This window comes from Lepisma saccharinum, chromosome 30, assembly GCF_977018435.1.
Source record: "Lepisma saccharinum chromosome 30, izLepSacc3.1, whole genome shotgun sequence".
Classification (NCBI taxonomy): Eukaryota; Metazoa; Arthropoda; class Insecta; order Zygentoma; family Lepismatidae; genus Lepisma; species Lepisma saccharinum.
The window spans coordinates 1,606,488-1,623,571 of NC_139258.1; the positions used below are offsets into that span (position 1 = coordinate 1,606,488).

The 17,084-nt window shown below is 39.8% G+C and overlaps 1 protein-coding gene across 1 annotated transcript in view; it reads left to right on the forward strand.

Annotated features, from left to right (window-relative positions):
• Positions 1–348: 348 nt before the first annotated feature.
• The window catches only part of Gp210 (nucleoporin 210), a 147,091-nt gene continuing 130,355 nt past the window's right edge, over positions 349–17,084 (forward strand). The window contains exons 1-5 of the mRNA XM_083115600.1: positions 349–568; positions 3,981–4,252; positions 9,224–9,459; positions 13,354–13,483; positions 16,297–16,406. Coding sequence (XP_082971726.1) covers positions 399–568; positions 3,981–4,252; positions 9,224–9,459; positions 13,354–13,483; positions 16,297–16,406 — 918 coding nt within the window. The 5' untranslated portion in view covers positions 349–398. The remainder of the gene's footprint in view (positions 569–3,980; positions 4,253–9,223; positions 9,460–13,353; positions 13,484–16,296; positions 16,407–17,084) is intronic.

Consider the following 17,084-nt stretch of genomic DNA (forward strand, 5'->3'; position numbering starts at 1 on the left):
GCTAAATGCTTTCTAAAAAGAAGTTCTAAATTACCATAGACCTGTACATTCATTCCCACTAGTCATAAACTTACATTTTTCTCGCCTTCATCTGTTATTAAGATTTGTAACATCCTCTTAACAGACGAATTACGTGGCAGGAGCAAATTCGAGTATTCGACGCTTATTCTTACTGCTGACACGCGCGTGGCAGCAGACTCGGCCTTAAAAGTAGGGGCAAATGTCCAAAACCAAGAATGCATAGCCGAGTTTGTGAGGAGCCGATACGCCACTGCTTCAACAGAATTTGAAAAACGAAGAAGAAAAGCAAGACGATGCATGAAAGTGAGTAATCTGTGCGGTAGCGGTGCGAATGCGAATTTGCGGCCGTTTTGGATGTGTACGTTCACGTGTGTTTTATGATGGAGGGCAAGATGAATTACATTGTATGGTGTTTATTGTTAGTGCTCTCTAATACAGAATTAATTAAGACATCGAAACTCAATGTGCCGAGAGTGTTGCTGCCATTGTTTAATCAGTTTTCCACAAACTTTACCTTAGAAGTGACTGACAATGGTTGTTACAAATGGTAAGTGCTAACCATGTGATTTCTTTTATATTTGAAATTGTACTTTCATTGTGATGTTGAAGGTTTGCCTTTATATAAGTGCAGAAGCACTGAAACCAATTTCATTATGTTGGAAGGAAAATCTCGTAGAATTTACTGTTAAGTCTTTCCAGTTGACGGACAGGATTTATTTCAAATGAGAATATGAGTGTTTGCATTTAACCCTTCAGGGCTCTGGTTTCAGAAACTTACATAAGGACTCAGGTGGGGTGTGACACACCCCATTATGTATATGAATATTATCACAAATATATTTTATTATAATGTAATACATTTATTTATGTACACACTACATTCCAATTAGTACATTATTAAGAAGAAACTTGGGAGCGATTGCAGAATATAGAGAATGTCTCCAATTTCGTTAATATTTGGTGTACTAAGTAAATTTGGCCGGTAAATTTTCCGTATCCGGAAAACGCCTGAAACACTATATTTATGTCACTTTCCATATTGGTACTTAAGTATTCTGCATTAAGAAACATTGCTGAAGGTGGCATTTCGCTTTTTTTACGGAAATAATCTATATTTTCGACGTATGAAGTAAGTTTTGTTCGTTTCTTTTTCCCTTCGGTAACACGCTAAATGGCGGCCACAGTTTCACTACCGTACTCGGCATGCAGTGTTTCCACCCCACTCCACCAAAAAATACTTACGTAGCCCCACAAACCATTGACGCAAAGCCCCACGAACCATTTTCGGTAAAATTAGGTTGGGTCACGTTTAGGTTAGAATAGTTAAAAATTGATTTAGAAAAAAATGCATAGCCCCACACACCATTCTCGCATAGCCCCACGAACCATTGACACAGCCCCACAAGCCATTTGCGGAAACGCACCTTCTTCAGTTACTAAAACACGTGTTTGGAAACACTGACCGGGATTACATCATCACACACAGGCAACATACAGCTGGAAGTAAATGGATGCAACAGCTTTTGTGCATCGGTCACGCATTTATATCGAAAAATACATGATTTACCGTTAAAATTCAATGAACGATGCAAGAAGACACTTTCCCGAACTTCCACAAGTCTAAAGAAACAGCATTCGGTTAGTCATTTCTGCAAATTTTAATAAATCCGTTTTCCGGATACGGAAAATTTACCGTTGATTTTTCTTTTTAGAGCTGTATCGCATTGTTTTACGAACAAAATTTTAACTAAGTTTGCCTAACCTTACCGGAAATGGTTCATGGGTCTATGCGTGCATGATTTATGGGGCTACCCCTGCATGGTTCGTGGGGCTACCCATGCATAATGTTAAAATTTCTACACGTGACCCTCGCATTTTAACAACAGATTCATGATTAGAGTTCCAAATTTAGTTAGTATACCAAATATTAACGAAATTGGAGACATTCTCTATGTTGTGCAGTCATACCGAAACTTGTCTCAGCATGTTATACAGTTTAAAATGATCCATAACCAACTCAAAACTTTTAAATAACGAGGGGATAATTCCATGTCAAATCAACCAGTTTTACAATAATTGGTTGCATGACCATTTTATAAAAAATTAATTTTTAGTACATACGTTTGTACACGTTTCTAGATATCAAAACCAATGTTTCAAACATACATATACATATATATATATATATCTCAAAAACAATTAGAGCTAGAGACTTTAAACAAAATTCATTTTGTAGCTAATGAATCATGCTTTCTATGATATTCAAGTTTTTTTTGCTCAAAATTGCATCCTAAGAACAAAAATGATGGAAATTTTGGTAACAATAGTTAAAAAGATAATTTTTATGCCAAATTTTTTTAATGAAGGGGTTTAGTCTGAGGCTTATTTTTTTCATGTGAGGGTGTCTGCAAATAAAGTATCAGTGTTTGGAAATGCAACCCTTTTTTTTTTTGCAGCATGGGCTCAAACATTGTCGTTTATGTAAATTTGAGAGTTTTCGGGGTTTATTATGTCAGATGGGTCTTTGGGTCCATGGTCACTTAACCCACTCTCGATTTCGCAAGGATTTTTTTTTTATGAATATTATTTCTTTTGTTAGTGTGAAGAAAGAAATTCTAGATTGCAGAAACAAGTATTTAGTACTGTGCAGCCATTTATAGTTGAGATGTAGCCGTTTGAAGTTGTCATGAAAATTGCTGTCAAGATTTCCCGCCGATTCCAGGCTCCGCCCCTGGGGTAATTAACCTACCGCTATCGTGGCCCTGCCTTTCTCTGTAGAGTCCCTTTGGAAGGCATGTTAGAAACTGGCCACAGCAACCTGCCCAACACTATTTTCCACACTGAAACATTATAAAGGTACCAAAAAAATAGACCTCATAAGGTAACTTACCTCTTTATCCCTAGGCCAGGTACTTGCAGATCGAAGTTAGTTGTATGTTCAAAGTCCTTGTTGTCCTTTTCCACAGAATACTACCTTTCCCGTACGTTCCATCATATAACAAGTCGCAAATTATCCCATCCCACAAGTCATTCAGAAAATACAACCCTCCCCTTTACGGCCTGCAGTTGCCAAAAAAAATGTGCATGATGTTCCAGAAGATAACGTATTTACACATGCTGAGGATACCGTTATGTTGAGTGATATTGCTCATCGCGTCTCACGATCACATATCACAAATTATCCCATTCCACAAGTCAATTATAAGAAGAAAAAGATAATGTGTAGACGTGCGCCTGTGACATGAATCCATGATGGAAGCCCTGGAAAATGTAAAATCAGGGTTCCACTTGATTGCACCTTGGGGTTTAGTTTCTTAGTTGTAACAAACAGTGTTTGATTTTTATGTAATTAAGTGATTATACAAGGTGGTGCAAAAAGAATGCATATTTTTGGAATAAGTGTAGCGTCGTTGATTTTCAAGATACGAACGTTTTATTAACACCAAAACATCGGTAAGAAATGCAGTTTGGATCGGTATACAGTGATGATTTAAGTATGAAAGATGATGTCATTGTTGCTGTCCTCACCACGTACTCTTATGTTTTGGCGATGTCTCTTGGCCCCCCACGCTCCCCTGATTTGTCTGTCTGAGACTTCTTTCTGTGGGGTTACCTCAAGTCGAAAACCTCGTTTAGTCGACGAGCTGGAAGTACCATTCGTGAAGGAATTACAGTTGTGCCAGATGAAATGTTCGCAAGGGCAATCTGGAAGTTTGAGGAGAGGCCCCTGATGAGTGCAGCAACAATGACGTCATCTTTCCATACTTAAACCAACACTGTATACCAATCCAAACTGCCTACCATAACAATGGTTTTGGTGTTAATATAACGTTTGTATCTTGAAAATCAACGATGTTACACTTATTCCAAAAACATGCATTCTTTTTGCACCACCATGTATTTTAGGCTTCAAATTAATCGCAGCAAAACATTTTATGTTCACTTGTGTACATTTTTAGGTCAGTGTCCAGACTTGATCTTGTTCAGATCCTACCTGTTGATGTGGATCCTATAGATGGCTGTTCGTCAAAAGCAATTGTAACAGCAATTTCCAAGGAAGTCTCACGGAATACAGCCATTGTTTTGGCAGAGGAGGTCCATTCAGGCCAAGTCTTCAGATGTGATATAATTGTGGATGTTATAAAGAAGCTAAACATTATTACTACGACGAGGGAATTGTTTATTGAGGAAGCACCAGAAGCATTTGAAGTGAGAGCTTATGATGATCAAGGTAAGACATTGTTTCCTTTGAAATCCAGCTGAATTATAACTATGGCTCGGAAGTTAATGAAGTTCTGAGCCTTGAAACCAATGCTAAACGTGATATCAGTCAGTTTGCCTTCAGTTAGAACAAGAAAGCATACTTTGCATTTTTTGGCCTTTTTGGGGTTTTAGGTGATTTTTTGTCATTTTTCATTTTTTTAGGTTCATTTTCTCCCTGCCTGTTGCTTCGTGAATTTTAGGTACATTTGCTACCAAAACTTACATATTTAAATTTCCTGACATGGGCCTTTTAGCAAGTTTGCCATTGCAACGTCCCTCTAGTGCACTTCTTAAAATAAACTTATACCACGGCTACAGATATCTTAATCTCAGGGGATAGGTTCTTTATTCGAGAATTCCAAATAAGAAAGTGTTTTATAGCCAAGAGGATATAGTTAAATGCGGATCTATATTCTGAAAACTACACAATACAGAGAAAATATATAACGAAGCTTGTATATACATTGAAAAATATATATTTATATGCTGATTCATATATATATATATAAATCAAAGAAGGTAAAAGGAAACACTCACCGGACAGTAGAAAAATTCAAAATTTTCGCTAATTTCATAGCATCATCGGTGTGAGGAGAAATAGACGGAACCGGTTTTTTGAATTTTTCTACTGTCCGGTGAGTGTTTCCTTTTACCTTCTTTGATTTTTACTTAGCCCTTTTGGCCCTCCTTGCTTTTATCCTATATATATATATATATATATATATATATATATATATATATATATATATATATATATATATATATATATATATATATACTGGGTGAGTCTTTTAAAAGAGGCCCTGTGGAAAATGTGCTCCTTGCTTGTAGGCAACCCTGGTACACCGAAGAGAAGAGCGGGGCAGAGAACAGTCCAGGATATGTCATGTCATGTTGTCGAATATGCTTGGCACCGATATCCTGGACTGTTCTCTAACCCGCTCTTCTCTTCAGTGTACCAAGGTTGCCTACATGCAAGGAGCGCATTTTCCACGGGGCCTCTTTTAAAAGACTCACCCAATATATATGCTGATTCCAAATTTACATCTGTTATATTCTTGTTATAAATATATGTATAATTGAAAGGAAATCTTCTTCTTTTCTTTTCACAATTTTGGGGAAAAGGCTTCTTTTCTTCCTTCTATTTTGGTAAAGGGGCTTCTTCTTCCTTCCTATTTTTGATTTGGGAAAAGGCTTCTTCTTCTTTTCTATCGTTGATTAGTGAAAAGGCTTCTTCTTTTCTTACTTCTATTTTGGTAAAAGGCTTCTTCTTTTCTATTGTTGATTAGTGAAAAGGCTTCTTCTTTTCTTACTTCTATTTTGGTAAAAGGCTTCTTCTTTTCTATTGTTGATTAGTGAAAAGGCTTCTTCTTTTCTTACTTCTATTTTGGTAAAAGGCTTCTTCTTCTTTTCTATCGTTGATTAGTGAAAAGGCTTCTTCTTCTTTTCTTCTATTTTGGTAAAAGGCTTCTTCTTCTTTTCTATCTGGGATTAGCGAAAAGGCTTCTTCTTTTCTTCCTTCTATTTTTGGAAAAGGCTTATTCTTCTTTTCTTTCTTCTAATTTATTGTCTTTCCTTTTAATGCATAATCTTATTTATTACATATATGCGCTCGCTTTCCTCGCTTCTTTGGCATTATACAAACGACACAAGCTATACTTATACAAAGAGTAGGGTCGACTAAAGTGACAGTAGCGCCACATCCTATGTAACTACCAAAAGGGGGAATAGCCCAGGATCACTAACAGCAAGCGCTGCCTATGGTCCAGTGCGTCTAATAAGAAGCGCAACCGTAAGTGGTTCGGGGCATCTAATTGAACACAGCGCCACCGAGGGACGGACAAATACAAAAGCTGACGATATTCTCCTCGTCTTAAACTTAAATTATCACTTATTTGCTTTTATCACTTTACTTTAGTAGTTGAAACCACCAAACAATGGGGTTTATCAAATTATTCAACTACTGTACTCTGTTCAGTTCGAAAATTTTTTTTACGAGGGGGCTAATACGTTCTAGGCCCAACCCAGAAGGACTTTAGCTACAGCAACGAAAGTTTCAGGCTATTCAACGTGTTCTCCCCGAAGGGGAGTGTATAAGTGCAAGTGTGTGTAGGAGGCGCCATCTTTAAAATAACAAAAATGGCATTTTGAAACTTGCTTGATCACTGTTGCAACCATGAGATTGTCTTATACAGAAGGTCAGTCCACGTTTATGGAAATGATTTTGTGCCATCTGCCCTAGGGTGTAAAGCAATGCTTCCACCAGCGGTTGTGCTTGATATGACGACACTGACTATAGGCTGACAATAAAGTTTCCATAGAAGGAGGCTTTTGGTCAGAGAAGTCTAATCAGGTTTGGACCACTCCTCCTGGCACACTTTCCACAAGCCATTCAATGTACGTGGGTGATGTAAGGAAATCGCTCGCTTCAAACACCCAAAGGCACAAAAATCCATTGGTTCAGCGTCGGGAGACTTGACAGGGATGTCGGAATATGGGATAGCACGGATCCCGGTGTCACGCGCTTGGCGGGCCATGTATGCCACAGTTGTTCGAGCCGTATGGCTGGATGCTTTGTCTTGATAAATGAAGACCTTCGACACCTCAGCACCATGTAAAGACTGAAGAATATCCTGCTGCTATAATGGATCCAGAACGTGTTGTTGATAGTATGCTGCGTTAATTTTCACATTGTGTGCAACTCAATGCAGGGGAAGTTTCCCTTTGTGGCACATTGCGCACCCAATTTGCCCGTTCCTTGGCATCCCAAAGGCACAAAAATCCATTGGTTCAGCATCGGGAGACTTGACAGGGATGTCGGAATATGGGATAGCACGGATCCCGGTGTCACGTGCTTGGCGGGCCATGTATGCCACAGTTGTTCGAGCTGTATGGCTGGATGCTTTGTCTTGATAAATGAAGACCTTCGGCACCTCAGCACCATGTAAACACTGAATATCCTTGGCATCCTTTGGATGATAGTAAATGGCTCGGACCCGCTTGGAGTTTGACAAATAGATCCAGGTCTCGTCTAAGGTGACCACATTTTCCATTTGTCACCCACTAAATACTGTTCATAGAGCCATTTTCATGGATGTGTTTGCGAGTGTGTGAAAATGTGGCTTATGCTTCACTTTAAGCCATAAATCCTGGCTGATTATCCTCTGCACAGTTGTTTTGGATCTTCCAACACTCCTGGCAATGGCTCTTTGTGTCGGCGCATTCTCCTTTGGGACCATCTTCTGCACTTGTCGAACCACATCCATTGTACGTTTGGGACGGGGGTGTTGTTTTCTTGCCGCTGTGCGCACACTTGCTACATATGGCTGTGCATTTTTGTTGCATTTGATTGCATTGGCAATACCCTTCTTGGAAATGGCGAAACCTTCGTCGAACGCTGTTTCGAAATTTCACTGTAGCTGTATCCTATGTGATGTACCCCACTTTTTCAGGCATTTTCCGCTTGGCGAACTGCACTGTCTGCTAGCATCTTCTTCACACACCTGGTTTCTGATTGCTTTGATTGCTCCCCGTGCGATTACAGCACCCTTGCATCCAGATCGTTTCCATAAACGTGGATCGACCTTCTGTAAATAACAGTTGATACCTGATGTAAATTTGTGCTGTATACTGTCTGTCCTGAAATTTTTATTGGGCTTTTAAGGTTTTTATTTGACTCATTAAATATTTCACTTTCTCTAGGGGTTACAAAGGGTCAAGGGTACCAAAACTAATTTTCAACAGGTTTTCCTAGATGTAAAAGAAAAAAATTTCAATATGCTGAAGAAGGCAGAAATTTATTTTATTATAAAATATAAATTAAACGTAACGTTTCAACCTTCTAGAAAGGTCTTCTTCAGACTATGTACCAAGTACAAATGTAACAAGGTACAAGAACAGGACGATATATATACACAAAAATACTCCCCTCCAGACTATTAGAAAGTTACTTTCTAGCAGGTGGCTTTCTCTTGTCAACTTTACTTTCACCTGAAAGTGAATGTGGTTGGACTCTTTATCTTAAGCACCATTTCCTTCATTCTTCTTCCTTCTTCTCTCCTCTTTCTCTCTTGTCCTTTCCACTCTTTCTAACACCTTCCTCCATTCTTTGTTTATCTTCAGTCTCCCATTCCAGTTCATTGTGTCTTCTTCACCTTTCTTCTCTATTTCCTTGACTTCCTTCCATTTTCTCACTAGCATTCTCTTCTCCCTTCCTATCTGCTTAGCTTCATCCCACTCTGTCATGTCCTGTTTCTCTCGTTTGTTTAAATATCGCATTTCTCTCTCTCTCTCTTTAAGTCGTACATCATCCCTATGTTGTTTCAACCTTTGTCTTTCAGCCAATTTTTCTTTCTCCTATGTACACACTCTGACATTCTTTACATTTCGCTTCGTAGATAATCACTTCCTCTTCTCTGTTCTCCTTTTTGCTTGCATTCTTCGCTATTCCTAAGATGCTTCTCCCTCCCTTCCTGTAAGTTTTAGAGCCTGCTTTCCTAAGCACTTTGCATATCTTTTTTGTGGTGTTCCCCATACTCCTTATTCCAAACCTCCTCTCTTTTTCTTTCTCTTCCAATTCTCCCCTGTCACTTTTCTTCCTTCTTCTGTTTATGTCCAGTCTATCCTCTTTCTCGTAGCCATTCTTTTCCAGCTGTTTCCATAGGCTATTTATTTTGCCTTCTTTTTCACCTTCTTTTGTGCATATTTTCTTGATTCTGTCCTCCATATTCTAGAAGGTTGAAACGTTACCTTTAATTTATATTTTATAATAAAATAAATTTCTGCCTTGGTCAGCATATTGAAATTTTTCATATCATGGAAACAAGGCTTAATGGTGTTATAATGTAATAGAAGAAAGTTGTGGGGTAATGCAGATAATCCTGAATCTCATTGATACCGGTACTGAAACATTCTAACACATGTGCACTCATTGTCTTAGGTAACGAATTCAGCACCTTGGAAGGAGTGGCTTTCCAGTGGCGTCTTGGTGCAGTGGGGCAGTATGATGCTCACACAGTTCTGCGGTTCATTCGCTTTAAGGAGTCGCCTTACAAAATTCCCCCAGCCATTGAAGAATTTGAGAGGCAAGGGGTTCAGGGCTATACAGTGTTACTGGAAGGGCTGAAAACTGGCACTGCCAAGGTTTCTGTGTCGCTGGACCATGATGAATATAAGGTAAGCGAATTTCAGTTTATTTTTTCATCGATAGAGTGAGTGGGACTACAGTGTAATGTAATATAATCCCTTGTACTGTTAGTAAATTTCTCCTGTAAAAGCATGAATAACAAACGTTGAAGTATGCACTGTGTCAACTTTGATGAACCAAAATGTTCTTGTCTGTAGGACCGAGCTGCATCTGCCTAATTTGTACGATGCACGCCAAAGAAAATGAACTGTGTGTCGCTTTATCAGAAACCCATGCGTCTGGAGTGGAGGACCATATTGTATTCCAAAAGGTGAAGCGACACGGATGGTTGAAAAAATGACACTCACTGATGCATATTTCGTTTTTGACGAAAACACAAAATGTGAAATAACACAGTCTAATGTTAATTTTTCATGTTTCTGAAAGGTGTGAGGTGCATTTTCCTACCCTGTTTTGTCACGAAATAATTCGAAATGAACTGCAAAATGCGAAATAGACTCTTAAACACGAAATTTACCATTTATATACCGACGCGACACTTTCTGAAGTCTGAAGTATCCTGTGAGTTATGCAATTCATAGAAAAATGATTAATATTTGAGAAGCAAAAATGGACCCCTCTATACAGGAATGTTATCTTCCGTAGTCGAGCGGGTTAAGGCGTTCACTCGTCTTGAGATCATTCGCTGCGGGACGGCGTAGGTTCGAATCCGGCTCTGGTCGGAATTTATTCGGCCTACGTATAGGGCTGGTGGCAACCCACCATCGTGAGGAAATTTGGGAGCTCCGAGTGAGTGAGCGTAATCCGGTCAAGAAGACCTACAACAACGGCTGGGGGTTCGTCGGGCTGATCACCCGTCACCCCAATACTGGTCTAGACCTCCACGCTATAACAGGTGACGGAGGAACAGTGTGGGAGGGAGACCAGCAGTCGGCAGGTAAGCCAAGGCCCTCCAAGGGCTGTAGCGCTGTGGGTTTAGTCTATACAGGAATAAACTTAATATTCTGGAAATGATTTAATGTGCTATTAGAAGGGATATGTTTAATTTGTGTAATAGTGCAGTTTTTAAATCAAATTTGGAATTATATTCACATTTTTAGAACCAAAATGTCATTTCATATACCACTTATTTACTGCTATAACAGCGAAATTTCATTTTATTTACCGCTTTTGAACCCGAAATTGACTTTGTTTTTGTACCGAAATTTTGCTTTTTTATTTACCAAAAATATGTGCCTGTAATGATAAACAATGCTGTATTGATTAAAACAAAAGATTAAATGTATGTACAAACTTGCTGCAATGCAATGCGGTGGACGGAATGAAATCACCGCACACACTCCATCATATTGTCTCGCAAACTGTCTGGGTTTCACTCCCTTGGGTTTGAGAGTGCACGTACAAACAAAACTAAAAGCCCTTGACATCTATGTTTAACAATATCAAACATATTAATTGCGACTTTGAAACATCTTTGACGTGCATTTTGCAGTTCATTTTATGGGCAAAACTTATCTCACACCATTCAAACTCTGGCAGTAGGTTTCAGCATTAATTGTTCAAAAACATGGAAAATTACATAAAGGCATTGTCTTTCGCATTTCATGATTCTGTGCAAATGATTTATTTTGAATTGCACGTCTATCATTATCTATCATGCTGTTTTGATGGATAGGGTGCAATATGTTCAAAATGTCCCCCAACAACAGCGATTTCCTCCTGACTTATGGTTGTTTCTTGCTGTTACGCTTCGGAAGAATACACACTCTTCCTCAGAGATAGAAGACATAAAGTGTATTTACGAGGGCCATTTTTCTTGTAGTGGCAACACTGTTGGTATACGCTTGTGAGTTGTCGCTGGGACAATAGATGATCAGGTTTTGTTTAATCTTGTACTATGAATCATTTGTAGGTGTTTGGTGCTGAAAAGTACTGTTGTGTGGTAGTTAGATGTTCAAGTGAAGTGTGTGTATAATACCACCCTGAACAATGCTCACGCGTGAAGAACAGCGAATATTCATCAAATTTCAGGTTGCATGTGGAAGGAATGCACGGCAAATTCACAGGGACTTACGGGAGGCATGTGGGGACCACGCTTTACCATATCGTACCATTGCCAGATGGGCCAAGGCATTTGAAGTGGTTGTGAATCAGTCGCGAAAGAACATCCTTGCACGGCAACAGATCCACACCACCTTGATGCACTTTACAGATAGCTGGAGAATCATCGGTGTTGGACATGTAGTGAATTAGCAAATGAACTGAAGGGGTTATCCTTGCACATATGTTCAACAAGGTGTTACAATGAATGCAGACAATTATGTCAGTTACCTTCTTGACCATTTGCACCCTGTTCTTAGGTGCAGAAGACCACATGAACATTGTTCAGGGTGGTATTATACACACACTTCACTTTGTCTTCTAACTACCATACAGCAGTACTATTCAGCACCAAACACCTGCAAACATCCAAACACTGCTGCATCTGTTCTGCTGTAAGAAAATGCGGTACCCATACAGAGCAAACCTTCTTTATTTTCAAATGATCATGCAAAATTTGGTGGACGGTGTCCTTCGATATGCCCAAATGTGCACTTAGCGCTCTCACAGCTAAGCAAGCGTCCATATGCCTATCATCACAAATAATTGCTGCAACAGTATTCACTTGCATCTCGTTAATCACGGACGGTCACGGAACCAAAGCACCTGATTCGCGCCCATCTTCGAACAACTTGTCTGTCTTGATCGGCATATGTCTGTTGAAACATTGCATATGTTTCCGCAGCACTTTTCCCTAAACGCCAACAAAATGTTATGGCATGTCGCTGTTCATCTTGAATACTCATCGCAAAAAGCAATGTTATACACAAAAACCTGGAGAGGTAAACGAAACACGTTCCACGTAAATCAACACAGCTGCTCACTAACGTGGTTTCGCAACATGCGACAACTTGCTACGGAAACAGAATGAGTCATCCTACACGACATGACTAGTTCCGAAACCATAGGCAGTGTTGCCAAGCCAGGGATAAATCTGGCTCACCTTCTCTGCAACAGCCTTTGTAATTTTGGATACATTGAAATCACACACACCCTTTATATTATTTGTGTGTGTGGGTGATGAGAGGTGGTAATATGTAATGTTGAGAACTTCTTCTTGTACCTTTCAATTTTTGGAGAGTTCACCTTGAAAACCAGGATTATGCTTGAATTTTATCATGGTTCTAGAGTGGCTACCAAGATGATGCAGATACCTGTTACAGGGAGGTTACAAAGTGGGCATGCCCCCCCCCCTCGTATTTTCGACACTACGATGGTTATGGTTGAACGCTTGGTATGAATTCATACCTGATGGTATAGATGTCCGGAACATCGGTATGGAGACAGTCTTTGGAGTAACATGGCCGAACCCTGCACCATATATTGACACACTTCGCGATGCAAGTGTGAATAAGACCTTTTTCCGGCGGTGACGTTCCCCTCAATAATGTTCTGAAGGGTCTCCAAGACGTCCCAGAGACACAGGTATAATGCAGGAGGCCTTAGAAAGAACGTTTCGCGGGCTAACAGCGGACGTCGCTAGCACACTGTTGCCGATTATCTCGTGTCGTCTGCTCCTCAGCCGAACAAACAGGACGAGGTAGCAAGAGGCAGAGGTCACTCACCCTTCCAGAAGGGTGCAGCGAACTAACTGTAGCAACAGGGCTCGCTCATTCGCGGACCTGATTGGTTATCACAGACACACCCCTATATTGTCATCTGCTGCAAACCCATGAAGCGATCTTTTTAAGGCTCATGGAGTATACCATCGTATTGGCGAAAATAAAGGGGGATGCCCACTTTGTGAGCACCCTGTACATCTGTTTTCTGAAGTCTATTTGAGTTATTGTTTCTGTGTGATTCACTTTATTCTTATTTTCCAGCATCTTGAAACCGTTGAAGTTCAGCTGACTGTGGTGGCAAACTTAATAATAGACCCACCGGACATCTATCTTTTGGCTGGCTGCTTGGTCAAGTACAGGATACTGCAGGTTCAGCACGGGAAGATGACAGGTAAGCCCATTGATTAAGCAAAGGTAAATTTAGTCGATGTATTCAGATTTAAAAATGAAAGGCAGAGCACTGAAACAGTTTCATCTTCATGCCAATGAGGGTGTATTGGTGGTACCATTTGCAAAGATATGCAAGAGCAAATTCGTAAAAAATAGAAACTTTTATGTCAATTTTAAAATATTGGGGCTGAGCAGATAGCACTTTGAACCGATACTGATGCTTGAAAACTGTAATAATTAAAATTTGTTCAATATATTGATTGATATTAATGTTTAAGTTTTCCACTTTAATTATGTGTATCAAGTTACCAAGCCTTTTGATTTAAAATATTCAAGAATTAAGGGCATGCGGGACAGTTTCCGCGTGGCTTTTCCCTCCGAGTCAGTTGAGCCAGATCTCTTTCACCCTGTGAACTGGGGTGCCCTCCCCCATGCCTCACTATGATACCATCACTCGTTCCGACCCACACAGACCAACTTTTGCCATGATTATATATTTTGCACGTGACGTTATTGTTATATTGGTTGCGTCGCCCCATCCCCCTCATATCCCCAGGTACTTTTTTTATAGTGCTGTGTTGACGTGAAATTGGCATAATATTGTTATCAGGGAATCCTTTATTTTTGATTTTGTACGAGCATGAGATGGGTGATGCCGCATGATCTAGATGGTGAAAACTAAGAAACTTTCAATTTTACATAATTTACAGTATATTTACAGTGCAAATGTGTTGCACAACATTTTTGCAGAGCCTGCGAAAGACAAAATGCCAAAAAGGTATCAGTTAATAAATTCCAACATCGGTATCGGTTCAGTTCTAAAAAATATATTAAAATTGTTTTTCTTGAAATTGGGAGACCTAACCAAGGGCTTACTTAACCTTAAGTAGCAAGCAAGGAGTGCCAGAAGGGCTTTGTAACAAGTGAAAAGTTTTGTGTTCAGAGGTATAAATTGACAATACCGGAAGTATCTCCGATTACTTTCAAATTTGGCATACTCACTAATTTTGGCCTTGTAATCACAAATCTGCAGTTAAAAATTGGCCGTCACGTCTAGAAATTGCAAAATGATGTGCATATATTACCGCTTTGATTCTCCATAGACTAACATGGAAATGATATGAAGAAGTCTTCCTTTCTGCACAACAGTCTTGCTACCAAAGTTGCTCAAGTGTTGTGAAATAAGTGAGAGCGTTGATTTGCATGTGAGAAAATGGCATCTTGCATAAAGGTGGAAAACATGTTTGGCCCACGAACCATTCACGGTAAGGTTAGATTAGATTAGGTTAGGCAAGCATCAAGGGTGTTTGTTTACTCCTTTCACGGATCCACTTTTTTCGACTTATTTTGCAATTTCTAGACCTGACTGCCAAATTTTAACTGCAGATTTGGGATTACAAGGCCAAAATTAGTGAGTATGCCGAATTTGAAAGCATTTGAAGATACTTCCGGTATTGTCAATTTGCTCTTGTTTAGATGCTGAAACTTTCCAAAGGCATAATAGTAATGTCGTTGCCTGGCAATTGAGGGATCTCAGAGTTTGATTCTCAGTGGAGGCATGCACAGTGGTTGGTATACTACTCAAAACAAGCTCTCCAAACTTTTTATTCATATAAAAGATGCATTCAATAAATAACCGGAAAAGTAGTATAAAAAATTTAAAATGCGACCGTGAAGGCATCTGTAAACTATTCATAGCTGGAGCTGGCACTCCTGCTTCATGCGTTCATGGGATGCTGGGAAAAAGTTACACAATATGGCAGCACCCTTGCAGGACAACTGTGAGTCGATCACAAGTGTACGAGTAGTCTGAGAAGTTCAATCAGGGCATAACCAGTGTTGAAGATTCTCCGCGTCCAGGTCGTTCTGTCACTGCAGTCATGGAAAGCAACATTGCTCAAGTGGAGGACTTGCCGGAAAGGCCATGTTAACTTTGTTTTGGTTACCACAAGGGGCCAATTCTTGACTATTACAAGCCTAGAGGTCATAATGTAAACAGTACCACCTACTCCAACCTTTTGCTCAAGAAACTGAAAGCAGCCATTCTGCAGAGACGACGTGGTCTGGTGTGCTTCTGCTCCATGACAATGCGAGACCACACACTGCCAGTATCACATTGTCTACCATCGAGGACCTAAAGTTTGGGTGCTTACCCCACCCTCCATATTTGCCCGATCTTGCACCTTCAGATTTCCACACCGTTGGCCCACTGAAAGATGCACTAAGTGGATCGAGGTTCCAGAATGACGACAAAGTCCAGTCAGCGAAGCACGAGTGGTTACGCACGCATCCAAAATATTTATTTACCTGTGGAATCAGTGCCGTTATCAAGCGCTGGCATAGGTGCATTAAACTAGGGGGTTACTATGTTGAAACATAGTACTGCAATTCTTTTGGTGCTTGTAATAAATATTTGTTACAACATATTTCTCGTTATATATTGAGCCTTGTACTTCGCAAAATTAACCTAATTCTGAGATTTAACACATGATGCAGAGGGGACAAATTCTTTATTAAGTGCCTGACCCCGTGGCAGAGTGGTTAGCACATTGTGCAACAATGTCAAGGTCCTTAACGGGTGTTCTTTGTGAGTTTTCCTTCATCATATCATCACTCATCCCCATCTTCGCGATTAGCCAAAAGTGTCAGAAAAGCAAAGTAAAATAAAATTGATCAATGTTTATTAAGTTTATTTGAATTTTGTGACATTTTAATGGTATTTTTCATGTATATAACTTTGGGCAAGTGTAATTTTATCATCAAATGTTAATCACAATTCATATGATTTATGTTTTGTATTAATTTTACTTACAGAAATTCCATTGCCATCTCCCCAATATTATATGGAAATTGAAGACCCTAGTGTAGCAACTATTGACAAGTCAACAGGGATTGCAATTGCAAAGGATTATGGGAAAACAAAGGTATTTATGGATTTCATTGTATTGTAATAATACAAGGGCCATTTTTCTTCTTGTGGCAACATGTATGAGAAAGAGACATGAAAGAAGATACATATCTAGAATCATTTACAATCCTTCAATGTAATCTTCTGCTGCTGCGTTAACATGTTTCCAAACATCTGGCACTTGTTGGATTCCATTGATAGCTCCCGTTCGTGCCAGTGTGCTCAAAATGATGCTCGGGACGTCTGGAAAGCGTTTCCCCCTCAGCGGTTCCTTCATCTTGGGAAACAAATCTAAGTCGCAGGGACTCGTGTTACGAGAATAAGGTGGATGCTCCAACACCATTGTTGCAGTACATTCTGCACCACTTGTGCCGTATGCCATCTTGCGTTATTGTGTAAAATGATGGGTCCTGTTTGCAGGAGATGTGGTATTTTACGCCTAAAAGCAGGGTGCAAATGGTAATGGTAAGATGCAGTAAAGCGTTGTCCCCACATGCCTCGCGTAAGCCCTTGTGAATTTGCCGTGCATTCCTTCCACATGCAACCTGAAATTTGATGAATATTCACTGTTCTTCACGCGTGAACATTGTTCAGGGCAGTATTATACGCACACTTCACTTTAACGTCTTCTAACTACCATACAACAAAGTACTATTCAGCACCAAACGCCTACACACGATCCGCAGTACAAGAC